Source organism: Phyllobates terribilis, unplaced genomic scaffold (genome assembly GCF_046119375.1).
Source record: "Phyllobates terribilis strain yellow unplaced genomic scaffold, ASM4611937v1 Scaffold_2__4_contigs__length_985480577, whole genome shotgun sequence".
Classification (NCBI taxonomy): domain Eukaryota; kingdom Metazoa; phylum Chordata; class Amphibia; order Anura; family Dendrobatidae; genus Phyllobates; species Phyllobates terribilis.
Window position 1 is genome coordinate 69,459,981 of NW_027362762.1, and position 15,856 is coordinate 69,475,836.

Sequence of the window (15,856 nt, forward strand, 5' to 3'; positions counted from 1 at the left end):
AATTGTGAGTCCTCCACCCTCACCCACTAACAGGTTCCCCTAACTCTTGGTTCCCCAGTCTCCCTGTAACCAGGAGGACAGCACCTAGTGCATTCTAGCCCCCTCAGGTGGAGAAATGTGGTGTTGGATGCAAAGGTTGGGTCCCGACCATCACACTGTTCTTACCTCAGAGGAGGAACACTACACTCCATTAAAGAAGTGCAGCATCCCTGTGGCGGTCGAACCCTCAGGGGCGCCACACTATCGCCAGAGATCCCAACAGGATACTATCCTGTCTTATCTGCGGACAGTCAACTACAGACAGTACCCACTCGGCGGCACCTCAACCCAGTGGCGCTGTGGCACAAGGCTTTGGACCCCGGCTTTCTGCGCCTTCACGTTTTGGTGGTGAACTGTCCTATGTCAGGGCTTCAAAAATCAGTGCACGCTGCACTTTGAACTCCTGGCACACCAGTTCACCTCCGACAGGGCCAAGGTGGCATTCATCATGTCTCACCTCACCGGAGAGGCGGTGGCGTGGCTTAACCCTCTGTGGGAAAGAGGGGATCCACTGGTGTCCGATCTCCAGGCTTTCCTTGCGGCTTTCCGGAAGGTGTTCGATGAGCCTGGACAAAAATCTTCTACTGCCTCCTCACTTCTCCGACTCCGCCAAGGGAGTCTCTCTGTGGGCCAGTACGCCGTGCATTTCCGAACCCTCGCATCTGAACTTGCCTGGAACAATGAGGCCCTGGAGTCCACCTTTTGGGAGGGCCTTTCCGGACAGATCAAGGATGAGCTAGCCGGTCGTGACATACCTTCCTCCCTGGATGACCTGGTGTCTTTAGCTACCCGGATTGACATCCATTTTCAGGAACGCGCTAAGGAGATAACCCATGAGAGGAAACCTCATCGCCTCGCTCCCGTCCTCCAAAGTCCAGTCTCGCAACCTGCACTGCCCTGGGTGTCTTCTCCAGCGCCTATGCAAATTGATCAAGTTAAGATGGTCAAGTCTCTCCAGGAAACCCATCGTGCCGAGGGGAGCTGCTTCTATTGTGGCAATATAGAGCATCTGATCCGCTCTTGCCCGGTGAGACCGGGAAACTGCAGTATCTAGGACCGCTCGGAAAGGTCGTCCTAGGTAAGAGTTCCTCCTCTCCGCCCTGGACTCTGTCCGTTTCCGTTACCAGTGGTGAGCCCCGCTTGAAGAAAATCTTGCTAGGGAATTTATCCAGAAATCCACCTCTCCGGCTGGAGCAGGATTCTTCTTCATCAAAAAGAGACGGCTCTCTTTGTCCTTGTATTGACTATAGGGTCCTAAACCAGATTACGATCAAGAATAAGTACCCCTGCCTCTCATCTAGGAGCTGTTTGACTGCCTAAAAGTAGCAAAGATCTTCACTAAGCTCGACCTGCGTGGGGCGTACAATCTGGTCCGGATTCGCCAGGGAGACGGCATTCAACACTCGGGATGGTCACTACGAGTACCGTGTGATGCCCTTCAGCCTCTGTAATGCTCCAGCAGTCTTCCAGGAGTTAGTAAACGATATCTTTAGAGATCTCCTGTATTCCTGTGTGGTGGTGTACCTGCACGATATCTTGGTCTTCTCTCCTGATCTGCCCTCTCATCAGAGGGATGTTTGTCAGGTCCTGCTGAGGCTCCGGAAGAATCGCCTGTATGCTAAGTTCGAGAAATGCCTCTATGAGCAGACCTCCCTGCCGTTTCTGGGGTATATCATCTCTGAGACCGGACTGCGGATGGATCCCGAGAAGGTGTCTGCCGTCTTAAAGTGACCCCGACCAGAGGGATTTAAGGCTATTCAGCGGTTTCTGGGATTCACTAACTATTACCGCCTCTTCATTCCTCATTTCTCCTCGCGGACAGCTCGCATCTCTGCTCTTACCCATAAGGGAGCAAATCCCTGAGAGTGGCCTTCTGAGGCAGAGAATGCCTTTATCTCTCAAACAAGCCTTCTCCTCCGCTCCTGTGCTACACCATCCGGATTGCAATAAACAGTTCTTCCTGGAGGTTGATGCCTCTTCCTCTGGAGCCGGAGCTTAACCAGAAATCCTCGTCCGGGCGGATGGTGACCTGCGGCTTCTTTTCCAAACTCTTCTCTCAGTCTGAGCACAATTACTCCATAGGAGATCGAGAACTGCTGGCCATCAAATTAGCGCTGGAGGAGTGGCGCTACTTGTTTGAGGGAGCTCTGCACCTGGTGGTCATCTACACTGGCCATAAAAACCTCGCTTACCTGCAGACCGTCCAAAGACTAAACCCGCGTCAGGCCAGATGGTCTTTGTTCTTTGCTCGATTCTGCTTCACTCTCCATTACCGCCCGGCAGACAAGAACATTAAAGCCGCCGCTCTATCCCACTCTTTTCTGTCTTCCGACCTAGAGGAGAAGCCTCTACACATCATTGACCCCTCCAGAATTATGACTATTGCTCCATTTGACCTGTCTCATCTACCTCCTGGTAAGACCTTAGTTGCGGCTCAGGATCGGAAGAGGGTATTACTCTGGGGCCATTCGTCCAAACTGGAAAGCCATGTCGGCCAGAGGAAGATGCTTCTGCTCATTGCCTGGCATTATTGGTGGCCCACCCTGCACAAGGATGTTGTGGATTTTGTGGCGGCTTGTTCCTCTTGTGACCGTAACAAGATAGCTAGGCATCTTCCAGCCGGTCATCCCCTTCCTCTTCCCGTGCCTTCCGCTCCATGGCAACATAATGCAATGGATTTCATCATGGATCTTCCTGTATCAGCCGGTTGTACTGTCATTTGGGTGGTCGCCGACCGCTTCTCCAATATGGCTCACTTCATCCCTCTGCCTGGTCTTCTGTCTGCACCTGTGCTGGCTAAGGACTTCATCTGTCACATCTTGAGTCTTCATGGCTTACCCCTCCACATTGTCTCAGACCGAGGAGTTCAGTTCACTTCTCGCTTTTGGAGAGCCACGTGCAAGCTGCGGGATGTCTCTTTGGATTTTTCTTCGGCCGATCATCCTCATTCCAATGGTCAAGTGGAATGTATCAATCAGATCCTTACCAGTTTTCTTCGACACTTTGTCAACGCTCACCATAGCGATTGGGTTGAGCTCCTGCCCTGGGCCAAGTTTTCCTACAACAACCATGTGAGTGAGTCTTCTGCTAAGTCTCCGTTTTTTGTGGTCTACGGTTGACACCCCCGGATTCCGTTTCTCGTCTCCTCTTCAGTGGACAATCCTGCTGCAGAGTCTCTCGTCAGTGAATTTTCTGCGATTTGGGAAGACACTAGATCTGCGCTTCTTCAGTCCTCCGAGCGGATAAAGAAGCACGCTGATAAGAGATGTCTGGATCCGCCTCAATTTCGTCCGAAAGACAAGGTCTCAAGATACCATCATACAAGTTGGGTCCGCGGTTCATCGGTCCGTTCGAGATTCTGAACCAAATAAATCCAGTGGCTTACAAGCTGAAACTCCCGGCCTCCTTACGGATCCCCAACTCCTTTCACGTGTCTCTCCTCAAACCGGTTGTCCTTAATTCTTTGTCTGACAATCCAGGTACCACTCCAGCTCCAGTCTCCGCTGAGGACGTTTTTGAGGTAGAAAACATTTTGGCCATCAAGAGGGTAAGAGGAAAGATTTTCTTTCTTGTGGATTGGAAGGGGTTTGGTCCTGAGGAGAGATCTTGGGAGCCCAGGGAGAACATTCATGGCCCTCGTCTTCTAGAAAAATGTCTTGCAGGCCTAAAAAGGAGGGGGCATAAAGGGGGGGGTACTGTAGCATCGGCGTCTCTGCCTCATGCCCGGCAGAGACGCCGTTCCCCTCACCGTCGCGGTCCTGGTCCGGCGTCCTCCAGCTCCACTGCTGCTGTTGCGCGCAGCTTCCTGGGCACTGTGCTTAGGGCAGGCACGCGCTCCCTCCCTCTTAAAGGGGCCGCGCAAACAATCCTAAAGAGTCCCCGGCCAATAGCCAGACGACCAATCCTATTTAAAGCACCTCCTCCAAAATGGAGGTGCCTGTGCAAGGCTCAGGTTCCAGTGCCCGCCAGTCTGTCTATCAGCCATGCCCGCCAGCCTATCAGCCGTGCCCGCCTGCCTGTCTATCAGCCATGCCCGCTGGCTTGCCTACCCGGATCACCTGTCTGGCTACCTGCCGTGCCCACCTGTTTGCCTACTCGGATCACCCGTCAGGTTAGCTGCCGTGCTCATCTGCTGTACCTGTCAGCCTGAGCCACCTGACCCTTGGGAGTCGCCTTCTCCCACACAAGGTCGGTCCCAGAGTGGCACCTGTTCACCTGCCCGGTCACTCCTTGGTTCACGGAGTCGGCTAAGCCACGGTGTGACCAGGGTTGGTTTAAGTTGGCACTTAGTTACGCCCCTCTGGTCCCTCATTGAATCTCAGCTCAGAGGTTCCACCACACGGGTCCGTAACGCAAAGGTAGTCCAGCTCCTCTACTATGGCATATCTTTATGTCATTCAGAATGACCGACTTGGCAGCGGGTCAGTGATGGTCTAGGCAGGTGAACATTTAGAGAATCATTCAAACTTCCACATCATAGCCAATGGCTTCAGAGCCATTGTCAGGCCTTATATTAGTGCAGTGTCCACGGGATCCTCCTCGTGCAGGACAATGCCAGGTTTGATGTTGCCGCAATTCCCATATGACAAAGGCACTGACTCCACTGACTGTTTCCCAGACCAGAGCCCAACTGAGAACCTCTGGGATATTTTGTATCAGTGCATCTGCCACAGCCAAATATCGCTACAGACTGTCCAGGAGATTACTGATGCCCTCATCCAAGTCTGGGAGGTGATCTTCCAGGACAACATGCACTGTGTCATCAAGAGCATGGCCAGATGTTGCGAGGAGGCCACACAGGCACCTATGCCCTATGGACACTACTGAGCCATATTATGGGTTGCTGTGAAATTCAAGCAAATTGAATCAGTCTGTGATTTAAATTTTTACTTTGATTTCTGGAGTGATTTGGTATTGAGCTCTCAGTTAGTAGAGGAGTTTGGTTTCCCTTAACTTTTGATAACGAATTTCACAATTTTTATCACTAAAGAAAATCTATTCGAATCCTTCATTCATCTGTTACACACCTTTCCCTGGCTCTGCTCCATCTGCCCTGGTCCATTGAACTTTCTTGTGCTCCACGTCAGGCTTTGCAGGTGGTCCGGCGTGCTTCCATGTGATGACCTATTTAAGGGCTTTTAAGACACAGACTCGGGCCTTTGTATTGAATGTGTGACTGACTTGTAGTTTGTGTGTGCACAACAACCTGACTGCAGGCCGCAGGACACCTCCTGTAGACCAAGGGCTTCTAATGCCTCTTCTTACTTGTCTGCGTCTTTTAGTGACTCTGGAGTTCTGTCGGCTACCAGTCTACAGGTCTCCTGGACGTCTCCTATGTGTCCGCCAGCGTTTTTCAGAATGTCTTCCTGGCTGTGCGCGGCCTCTTTGGCTGCTTACTTTCCCGTTCCTTGAGTGTTATCTGCTACCTGCGTATGGTTTGTTGGATTCCACCTGCTTGCAGTTTCCTGACATCCTCCGCCTGCCTGCAGTTTCCAGCATTGCACCTGTCTACCTATGGTTTCCAGTCCCTCTATTCACCAACCTGCTGCACCGACACCCAAGGCCCAAGTGCCCACCTGGACCTTGAGATTAGAGGAGCCACCTCACCCAGTGAGCCCCTTGAACTTCTAGAACATCGAGCTCAGATATGTGATTTCTACGTTCCCTTCATGATCTTTGAGCACTTTTTAGCACCAAGTCAACTTACAGATCACAAGGCATATATTTTGGGAGTGGAGAGGCTGCCTTTTGGAAAGTTAGTTTTATGGCGAGAGGCTGCGGTACGGCTTAGTCAACTGTTTATGTAAATAATTTATTCTTCTCGCAACCTTTTTAACATTTTTTTTTTTTGCAATTTTGTAAAATATGCATCACAAGTCATTAACAAGCTCATTTGGCCATTAGTGCTCTGAGGGTTTTGCGTCTGACTGAAAGTTACAAAATCATCCATAATTGCAGTGTATTTTGTCGACTGCGGATCCTAAATGGCCGGGTCTAAGAGATTTACATCATTTTCCATTCAGTCTCGACATTTGACAAGATGTTCGAGAAATACATAAAGTAGGTAAAATCATTCCACAGTCGCTTATAAAGATTAGATGTCGCGGTGAGGACTCCGGCACCTGCATTGCATAAACACCTCTGTAACCCGTACACAATGATTACTTTATTGTGCCTTGATCTACATTGGACATAATAAAACAAAGTGCAGACAAAGATTTTAACTGTTGGGTTATTTAACTGTAATTCCAATGCACCTATGGACATCCACGTGGGCAGAACCATGAAGAGACCCTTCATGAGGGGACATCACACCAGTCCTACTTCCGGGATTATGGTGTGGGTGGTATGATGTAAGGTGACTGGACCAATCTAGTCTTCATTCCAGGCACACTAACAGCTTGGCATCACATTGGTGGTGGAACTAGTGGTACAGCCATTTCTCTAAAGTGTCCCAGCAACTGTCTGTCAACACAATAACACCAGGCTGCATGTTGCTGGTGCAAGTGTGAGCAATCTGTGTGACCTAGAAGTACTACCATGGCCCGCAGAGCCTGCGGACTGGTCTCCCATCCAGCACATCTGGGACGTCATTGGTCAGCAATTACACAGGAGCTGCCGGCAGCGGATCTTGATGATTTTCCCAAGTGCATTCAGTGCAGCAAGTCTGAGAGGTGTTTGATGCCTGGTGCTGAGAGACCAGTGATGTCAAACTGCAAATGCAGCGGTGTTGATGCATATGGCAGAAGATAATCCTCAGTCACTCAGATCCAATGACAACTGAAGGGTAAACTGAGCCTGTAGAGGCATCGATTGGGGAGGGTGGGGGAAATGGGGCAGATTTAACAAGGAGTTATATTGGCACAAATTAATAAATATGTGTGGTCATTATTATAACATCACATTGTGATTTTGGGAATATCCCTTTCATTTTTCCAATGATGGAGCTATCTAAGGGCTTGTTTGTTTTTTATTTTTGTGGTGATCTGTAGTTTATATTGGTCCAATTGGAGGGGACAACCAACATATTCATCATTTTTAACTATGTATTAAGCCATTTTTTTTGCTTTATTGTGTCTGCCACAGCGGTTAAATAACCTAATATCTTGACAGATTGGAATTTTACGGATGTGGTGATCCCAAAAATGTTTGTTTTTCATTCCCTTATTAAAGGGAGAGGGGGGGTATTTGAAATGTTATGATTTTCTTTGTTTATAGATTATATATCAGGATCCGGCTGTAGAAGGTCGCTGCACTTGGCCTTGCAGACACGTTCTTGATCCTTTCATCATCCCTCACTGTCTAGGACCCAGCATTGATCTGCACCTTCTGCTGTTAATTGACACACTTTTGCTGGTTCTTTAAATACACTCAGTTTCTCCCGAGACTTGCTGGTGATGGAGTAAATTCCTCTGTTCAGGTATGAAGTCTAGTAGTCGGCTAGATTCTCCTTGGAGTTGCTTTGTGGATTGTAGGTAGTCATCTCTCTGGTGTCATCTCAAAGCTAAGTGTACCCCCTTGTCTGTGTCCCTTGTTTGTCTTTAGTTGCAGTGGAGCTGACTAGTGCTCACCACTCCCCCTCCCAACTTAGGGCCTAGCTCTAGGGACAGCCAGGGCTAGGGTGTCCTGTTCGGCGATAGGTGCAGAACCTATTTAGGGACGATAGTGGAGTCAGGGAGCTGTTAAATCTGCTTAGGGGTCTTCACTCACCCTTTCCCTAGTTGCTGGACTTTCCTCCTTTTTCATCGTCGTAGCTGGGTTGTTCCCATACCTAGAATGACAACAGGCGGCTTTAACCTGCGATAATCTGATCACCTGTTCTAGATGCTGCAATAGTATATAGGGAAACTGATGAGATTTCTAGAAAACTCATCTCTCCATGTTGGGCGCCAATGAGCTTATGAAATGGTGCTCCTTAGATGTCAGAGATTAACAGTGCCATTTAAAGGGGGTTAACAGCAGCCATCGAAGCTAAACTCCAATTGCTGTTATTAACGGCGGATGCCAGCTGTATAACACAGCCGCCACCTGGCCGGTGTGGAGTATGTCTTATTTCAGGAAGAGGTTAAACTCCGCTCATGAATATGCCAGCATGAAATAAGAATAAAGAGCTATGTATGGGAAGAAGAGATAAGTATGGGAAGAGAAGTCAGAGTGCAGGGAGAAGAGTCCACTGGGCGGTTCCCACTGACTTCTCCCCGCCCTGGCTTGATTGGCAGGTCTCGCTATACGTAAATTGGTAGAGACCAGCCACTTAAGCTGAGCCAAGAGGAAACTAGAGGAAAACACTCAATGGACCAGTTTTACCATGTCCATGCCCAGCTTGTCTTTTGAAGCTAGGATTTCATTGAAAAGCCGCAGCGCCTCTTCTGTAATGTGGGCGCACTCCTTTCAGTGCAGGTGTTTCTGTTTGTTGAACTGTCAAGTATCTTACCCAAACCACAATAGTGGCCCGATAGCAATCCCATCATTTAAGTGTCAAAAAACAGCAAAAGCCGGGAATGAATTGCAGTTATGACTGTGTTTGGACAACAATTCACCTTGAACGATCAGCGTAGAGTTTTCTGCTTTGTGTATGTTTCAAAGAACAAAAATTACATAAAAACACCAGGAAAAAATCACAAAAGAACTAATAACAAAACTGTATGTTATGTATGACGGGAAGAAAGAGTGAGGGCTTTTGTTATGTAAATCAATAGGACCTTCTGACATAAGAGATCTTATAGTCTGCAATAGTGTGGATAACGACTTAAAATGGTAAAATGGTACTAAAAAGGATTTGATGGGGTGGAATAATTATATTGTTCTAAAAATCCAACGTAGAATGCAAAGCCATATCTAATCTGAACACTGCATACATGGACACATATACATACTAATATATATGCATATATAGGCACCCCCCATCCCAAATCCTGGTATGCATGGCACTCCTCATTTCAAATCTGGTACACACAGTACCCCTCATTTCAATCCTGGTATGCATGGCACCCCATCTCTCATCCTGGTATGCAAAGCCCCCTCATCCCAAATTTGATATTCATAGCACCCCTCATCCCAATCCTGGTATGTATGGTACACCTCATCCCCAATCCTGGTATGCATGGTACCCCTCATCTCTATTCTGGTATGCATGGTACCCCTCATCCTTAATCCCGGTATGAATGGCACCCCTCACCCCCCAATCCTGGCATGGTCCTCTCACCCCCCAATCCTGATATGCATGGTCCCCCTAACCCCCAATCTTGATATGTATGGCACCCCTCACCCCCCAATCCTGGTATGCATGGTACCCCTCACTCCCAATTCTGGTATGCATGGTCCCCTCAGCCCCAATCCTGGTATGCATGGTACCCCTCACCGCCCAATCCTTGTATGCATGGTACCCCTCATCCCCCAATCCTGGTATGCATGGTACCCCTCACCCCCCAATCCCGGTATGCATGGTACCCCTCACCCCCCAATCCTGGTATGCATGGTACCCCTCATCCCCCAATCCTGGTATGCAAGGTACCCCTCATCCCACAATCCTGGTATGCATGGCACCACATATTCCGATTCTGGTATGCATGGTACCCCATCCCTCATCCTGGTCTGCATGGTACCCCGCATTCCTATCCTGGTATGCATAGTACTCCTCATCCCTATTCTGGTATGCATGGTACCCCTCATCCCCCAATCCTGGTATGCATGGTCCTCCTCACCCCCAATCCTGGTATGCATGGTCCTTCTCGCCCCCAATCCTGGTATGCATGGTCCTTCTCGCCCCCAATCCTGGTATGTATGGAACCCCTCACCCCCCAATCCTGGTATGCATGGTACCCCTCATCCCCAATATCCTCGTATGCATGGTGCTCCAGTGTACATCATTTGGCCCCCCCGGTGTACAACATTCGGCCCATGCCCCCCCCCGGTGTACAACATCCGGCCCCTCGCCCCCACGGTATACAACATCCGGCCCCTCGCCCCCCCGGTGTACAACATCCGGCCCCTCGGTGTACAACATCCGGCCCCTCGCCCCCCCCGGTGTACAAGATCCTGCCCCTCGTACCCCCCCCCCCCGGTGTACAACATCCGGCCCCTCGTACCTCCCCCGGTGTACAACATCCGGCCCCTCGCCCCCCGCCAAGTGTACATCAATTGGCCCCCCGGTGTACAACATCCGGCCCCTCGCCAGGTGTACAACATCCGGCCCCTCGTATCCCCCCACCCGGTGTAAAACATCCGGCCCCTCGTATCCCCCCCCCCCCCGGTGTACAACATCCGGCCCCTCGTATCCCCCCCCCCCCGGTGTACAACATCCGGCCCCTCGTACCCACCCCGGTGTACAACATCCGGCCCCTCGTACCCCCCCCGGTGTACAACATCTGGCCCCTCGTATCCCCCCCCCCCCCCCCGTGTACAGCATCTGGCCCCTCGTATCCCCCCCCCCCCGGTGTACAACATCCGGCCCCTTGTATTCCCCCCCCCCCCGGTGTACAACATCCGGCCCCTCGTATCCCCCCCCGGTGTACAACATCCGGCCCCTCGTACCCACCCCGGTGTACAACATCCGGCCCCTCGTACCCCCCCCCCGGTGTACAACATCCGGCCCCTTGTATTCCCCCCCCCCCCCCCCCGGTGTACAACATCCGTCCCCTCGTATCCCCCCCCCGGTGTACAACATCCGGCCCCTCGTACCCACCCCGGTGTACAACATCCGGCCCCTCGTACCCCCCCCCGGTGTACAACATCCGGCCCCTCGTATCCCCCCCCCGGTGTACAACATCCGGCCCCTCGTATCCCCCCACCCGGTGTACATCAATTGGCCCCCCGGTGTACAACATCCGGCCCCTCGTACCCCCCCCCGGTGTACAACATCTGGCCCCTCGTACCCCCCGCCCCGGTGTACAACATCTGGCCCCTCGCCCGCCATCTGCCTGTACTAACGTGACAGAACGGCTGGTGGTGCAGAGCTCACTGATTCCAGCACAGTCCTGTACTAGGAGCCACCGGGGTAACTAGTCCGTTCATGACATTTCTTCCCCCCTAAATCTTCCCCATCACCTGTGAGTGATATTATTGAGAAGTGGAAGGAACTGCAGCAACTCAGCCACAAAGTGGAGACCCCCTAACATTACAGAGCGGGGGGCTGAATGCTGAGGAGGAGAGGGCAGAAAGGGCACCACCGCTCTGCTGACCCCATAACTGCAGAGTCCAGACCTCCTCCGGTATCAGCACAAACACTGCGCCCCCGCCAGGAGCTTCATGGTCAGGTAGGTGGGAAGGGGGTGAGGAGGCAGGACTCAAAAGTACTTTACTATATGTGGGCAGGGGAAACAGGACAGTAATAAAAAAAATATATTAAAAGATATTTCAAAAAGAGAATTTGAAAGAAACATTTAGTATCAATCAGTAAAATTACAATCTATGAAAACATAAAATGATTTAACCTACTAGTTAAACACCATAAAGAAAAAAAAATGCAAAAATTGTTGGTTTTAGTTACAGCACTTTCCACCAAAAAAAATGAAATTAACCAACCAAAATGTTAAAGGTGTTCCAAAATGGTATTAATAAAAACTACAGCTCAGAACGCAAAAAAATAGGCTCTAATACAGCTTCCACTGAAATAATACTACGGGTACTGGAAAACGGTGACAAAACAAAAAAGTTTTGTTTTTGTTTTTATAAGCCGAATAAATTTCAATAACAACAACAACAACAACATTGGTATTGCCATAATCCAACCTGGAGATTCTTGTTACCGGGTCATTCTTATCAAACAATGATTGCTATTAAAACAAAACACCAAGGTGGAATAGTAGGAGTTTTTATTTCACCATTTCTCCCAATTTTGGATTTTTTTCTTTCCCGTTTTCCAGTACATTACAGAAACCCCAATACAGCCATGTTGACGAAAATTATGGTTATGGATCTTAGAGGAAGGGGGAATAGTAAAACTTAACATAAAAATTAAAATGGTCTGTGTCCTTAAGGGGTTAAATGATCAATTATACTTATACAGTAATAAAGCTAATGACATTTATAGAACGGATGGTGAGGATGATATCAGTCAGTCCTATGTATAAAAAAAAAAAAGCAAAGCAGAGTGTCATTTGGCGCCCTCTAGTGTTCTACTAACAATAGGACATAAAACTTTCACATTTTGGTCTGTAATCATTGGAGCAAGAGTGAAGAAAAATTGTACAATTTTCCGTTTTTAAAAGATCTTTTCATGCTGTGAGTGAATGGAAACAATCCTGCACTGATACACTGTAACAAACTGTCAGATCAGGAGGGAGATCTGCTGCACATGTATTTACATCACAGGTTACTGCCTGGGTAGAGGATTTCATTATGGAGAGATAAATGGGAAACATGACATTTCTGATGAAACGGACAATGAGTTTTTGCATTAGCATCGGAACCAGCAAAAACATCACAGCTACTGCAGAAAGGAAGGCAAATGTGTGGAGCCCTATAGTGTCAGAACTTGTTCTAGTAACCAGCAGAATAGTGAGTGCAGCTCTGGAGTATAATGCAGGATGTAACTCAGGATCAGTAATGTAATGTATGTACACAGTGACTGCACCAGCAGAATAGTGAGTGCAGCTCTGGAGTATAATACAGGATGTAACTCAGGATCTGTACAGGATCAGTAATGTAATGTATGTACAGAGTGACTGCACCAGCAGAATAGTGAGTCCAGCTCTGGAGTATAATACAGGATGTAACTCAGGATCAGTACAGGATCAGTAATGTAATGTATGTACACAGTGACTGCACCAGCAGAATAGTGAGTGCAGCTCTGGAGTATAATACAGGAGGTAACTCAGGATCAGTAATGTAATGTATGTACACAGTGACTGCACCAGCAGAATAGTGAGTGCAGCTCTGGAGTATAATACAGGAGGTAACTCAGGATCAGTAATGTATGTACACAGTGACTGCACCAGCAGAATAGTGAGTGCAGCTCTGGAGTATAATACAGGAGGTAACTCAGGATCAGTAATGTATGTACACAGTGACTGCACCAGCAGAATAGTGAGTGCAGCTCTGGAGTATAATACAGGATGTAACTCAGGATCAGTAATGTAATGTATGTACACAGTGACTGCACCAGCAGAATAGTGAGTGCAGCTCTTGAGTATAATACAGGATGTAACTCAGGATCAGTAATGTAATGTATGTACACAGTGACTGCACCAGCAGAATAGTGAGTGCAGCTCTGGAGTATAATACAGGATGTAACTCAGGATCAGTAATGTAATGTATGTACACAGTGACTGCACCAGCAGAATAGTGAGTGCAGCTCTGGAGTATAATACAGGATGTAACTCAGGATCAGTAATGTAATGTATGTACACAGTGACTGCACCAGCAGAATAGTGAGTGCAGCTCTGGAGTATAATACAGGATGTAACTCAGGATCAGTAATGTAATGTATGTACACAGTGACTGCACCAGCAGAATAGTGAGTGCAGCTCTGGAGTATAATACAGGATGTCACTCAGGATCAGTAAAGGATCAGTAATGTATGTACACAGTGACTGCACCAGCAGAATAGTGAGTGCAGCTCTGGAGTATAATACAGGATGTAACTCAGGATCAGTACAGGATCAGTAATGTAATGTATGTACACAGTGACTGTACCAGCAGAATAGTGAGTGCAGCTCTGGAGTATAATACAGGATGTAACTCAGGATCAGTAATGTAATGTATGTACACAGTGACTGCACCAGCAGAATAGTGAGTGCAGCTCTGGAGTATAATACAGGATGTAACTCAGGATCAGTAATGTAATGTATGTACACAGTGACTGCACCAGCAGAATAGTGAGTGCAGCTCTGGAGTATAATACAGGATGTAACTCAGGATCAGTAATGTAATGTATGTACACAGTGACTGCACCAGCAGAATAGTGAGTGCAGCTCTGGAGTATAATACAGGATGTAACTCAGGATCAGTAATGTAATGTATGTACACAGTGACTGCACCAGCAGAATAGTGAGTGCAGCTCTGGAGTATAATACAGGATGTAACTCAGGATCAGTAATGTAATGTATGTACACAGTGACTGCACCAGCAGAATAGGGAGTGCAGCTCTGGAGTATAATACAGGATGTAACTCAGGATCAGTAATGTAATGTATGTACACAGTGACTGCACCAGCAGAATAGTGAGTGCAGCTCTGGAGTATAATACAGGATGTCACTCAGGATCAGTAAAGGATCAGTAATGTATGTACACAGTGACTGCACCAGCAGAATAGTGAGTGCAGCTCTGGAGTATAATACAGGATGTAACTCAGGATCAGTACAGGATCAGTAATGTAATGTATGTACACAGTGACTGTACCAGCAGAATAGTGAGTGCAGCTCTGGAGTATAATACAGGATGTAACTCAGGATCAGTAATGTATGTACACAGTGACTGCACCAGCAGAATAGTGAGTGCAGCTCTGGAGTATAATACAGGATGTAACTCAGGATCAGTAATGTATGTACACAGTGACTGCACCAGCAGAATAGTGAGTGCAGCTCTGGAGTATAATACAGGATGTAACTCAGGATCAGTAATGTATGTACACAGTGACTGCACCAGCAGAATAGTGAGTGCAGCTCTGGAGTATAATACAGGATGTAACTCAGGGTCAGTACAGGATCAGTAATGTAATGTATGTACACAGTGACTGCACCAGCAGAATAGTGAGTGCAGCTCTGGAGTATAATACAGAATGTAATTCAGGATAACTGTCACGGGTGAGTCAGAGGTGACAGACAGTCGCCCTGCAGTTGGCTGCAGGAGATCTCTACATTTGGCATTACAGACACATTCTTAGAGGCTATCTCTAGGATCCAGCGGCTACCTTCCTCTGGCTAATTAACACCCTGCCTGAATGTAGAAATACCTGCTGTGTTCCAGAGGAAGGTGCCGGTGTTATTCATTACTCCTTGTGAAGGCTTTAGCAAGAACAGTACTTCTTCCTCTCTGGCGCTGAAGACATGTGCGCATTTGTCTGGAGTCGTCTAAAGCTAAGCAATCTCCCCCAGTTTGTCCTTCCTTTTTGTCTTTAGAGTTCAGTGGAGATCGACTAGTGCTCATCTCCTCCCTTCGCTAGCCTTAGCTAAAAGCCAGGGAAAGACAGGGCAAGGAAAGCGTGTGACGATCGGTGAAGAGACAATATAGGGACGTTAGAGGAGACAGGGTGATAGTCTATCAGCCAGGAGGTCTCCACGTCCCCCTTTCCCTAGAGTCTGGGCTCCCTTTCCCTCTTCCCTTTGTGCTGGACTAAGTCTTTCCCACACCTGGAGTAACAAACTTTTTTTTTTTTTTCTTAACATACACTATAACCTTTCATGAACTGTGCAGCAATGATCAAATATTTGAATACAATAAGTACAATTTGTAAATGTATACTATAAAACGATGTTCCAAAGTAACGGCAGCCATCACATATATAAATAGTTGTAGAATAAATCACATCTAGGAATTACATCTGCATTCTGGGACCGGAATGCCAACCCTTTACAGCACCTGTCTGGCACAGAGATTCATTTCACCTTTTCAATGGATTCAAATGATAAGAATTGTACAATGTTAAACACAGCTGCTAAAATTGGTATCAGAAATCAGCCCGAGTCCCCGTGCCTGCGGCTTTTATTTTTCTGCAACGGAGAAAAGGGATATCCATGTTTTGAAATGACTTCGCGCAACACATTTTGTTAAGCCGCCTATCGGATGAATGAGACAGAATGGGGTCATTTCACAAGACCGATTTCAGAAGTAGTAAAAAATAAAAAAAAATAAAAAAGTAGCTTTCCCGTTCATGTAT

General features: G+C 48.0%; 1 protein-coding gene across 4 annotated transcripts in view; it reads right to left on the reverse strand.

Annotated features, from left to right (window-relative positions):
* Window positions 1-15,856, reverse strand: part of LOC141192955 (neutral amino acid uniporter 4-like) — a 271,000-nt gene that overhangs the window by 158,247 nt on the left and 96,897 nt on the right. The window contains exon 11 of one of the 4 annotated variants that reach the window (XM_073662073.1): window positions 7,750-7,810. The exons of the other annotated variants lie outside the window; for them this stretch is intronic. Within the exon in view, the coding sequence (XP_073518174.1) occupies window positions 7,782-7,810 (29 nt within the window). The 3' untranslated portion in view covers window positions 7,750-7,781. The remainder of the gene's footprint in view (window positions 1-7,749; window positions 7,811-15,856) is intronic. 4 annotated transcript variants of the gene reach the window in all.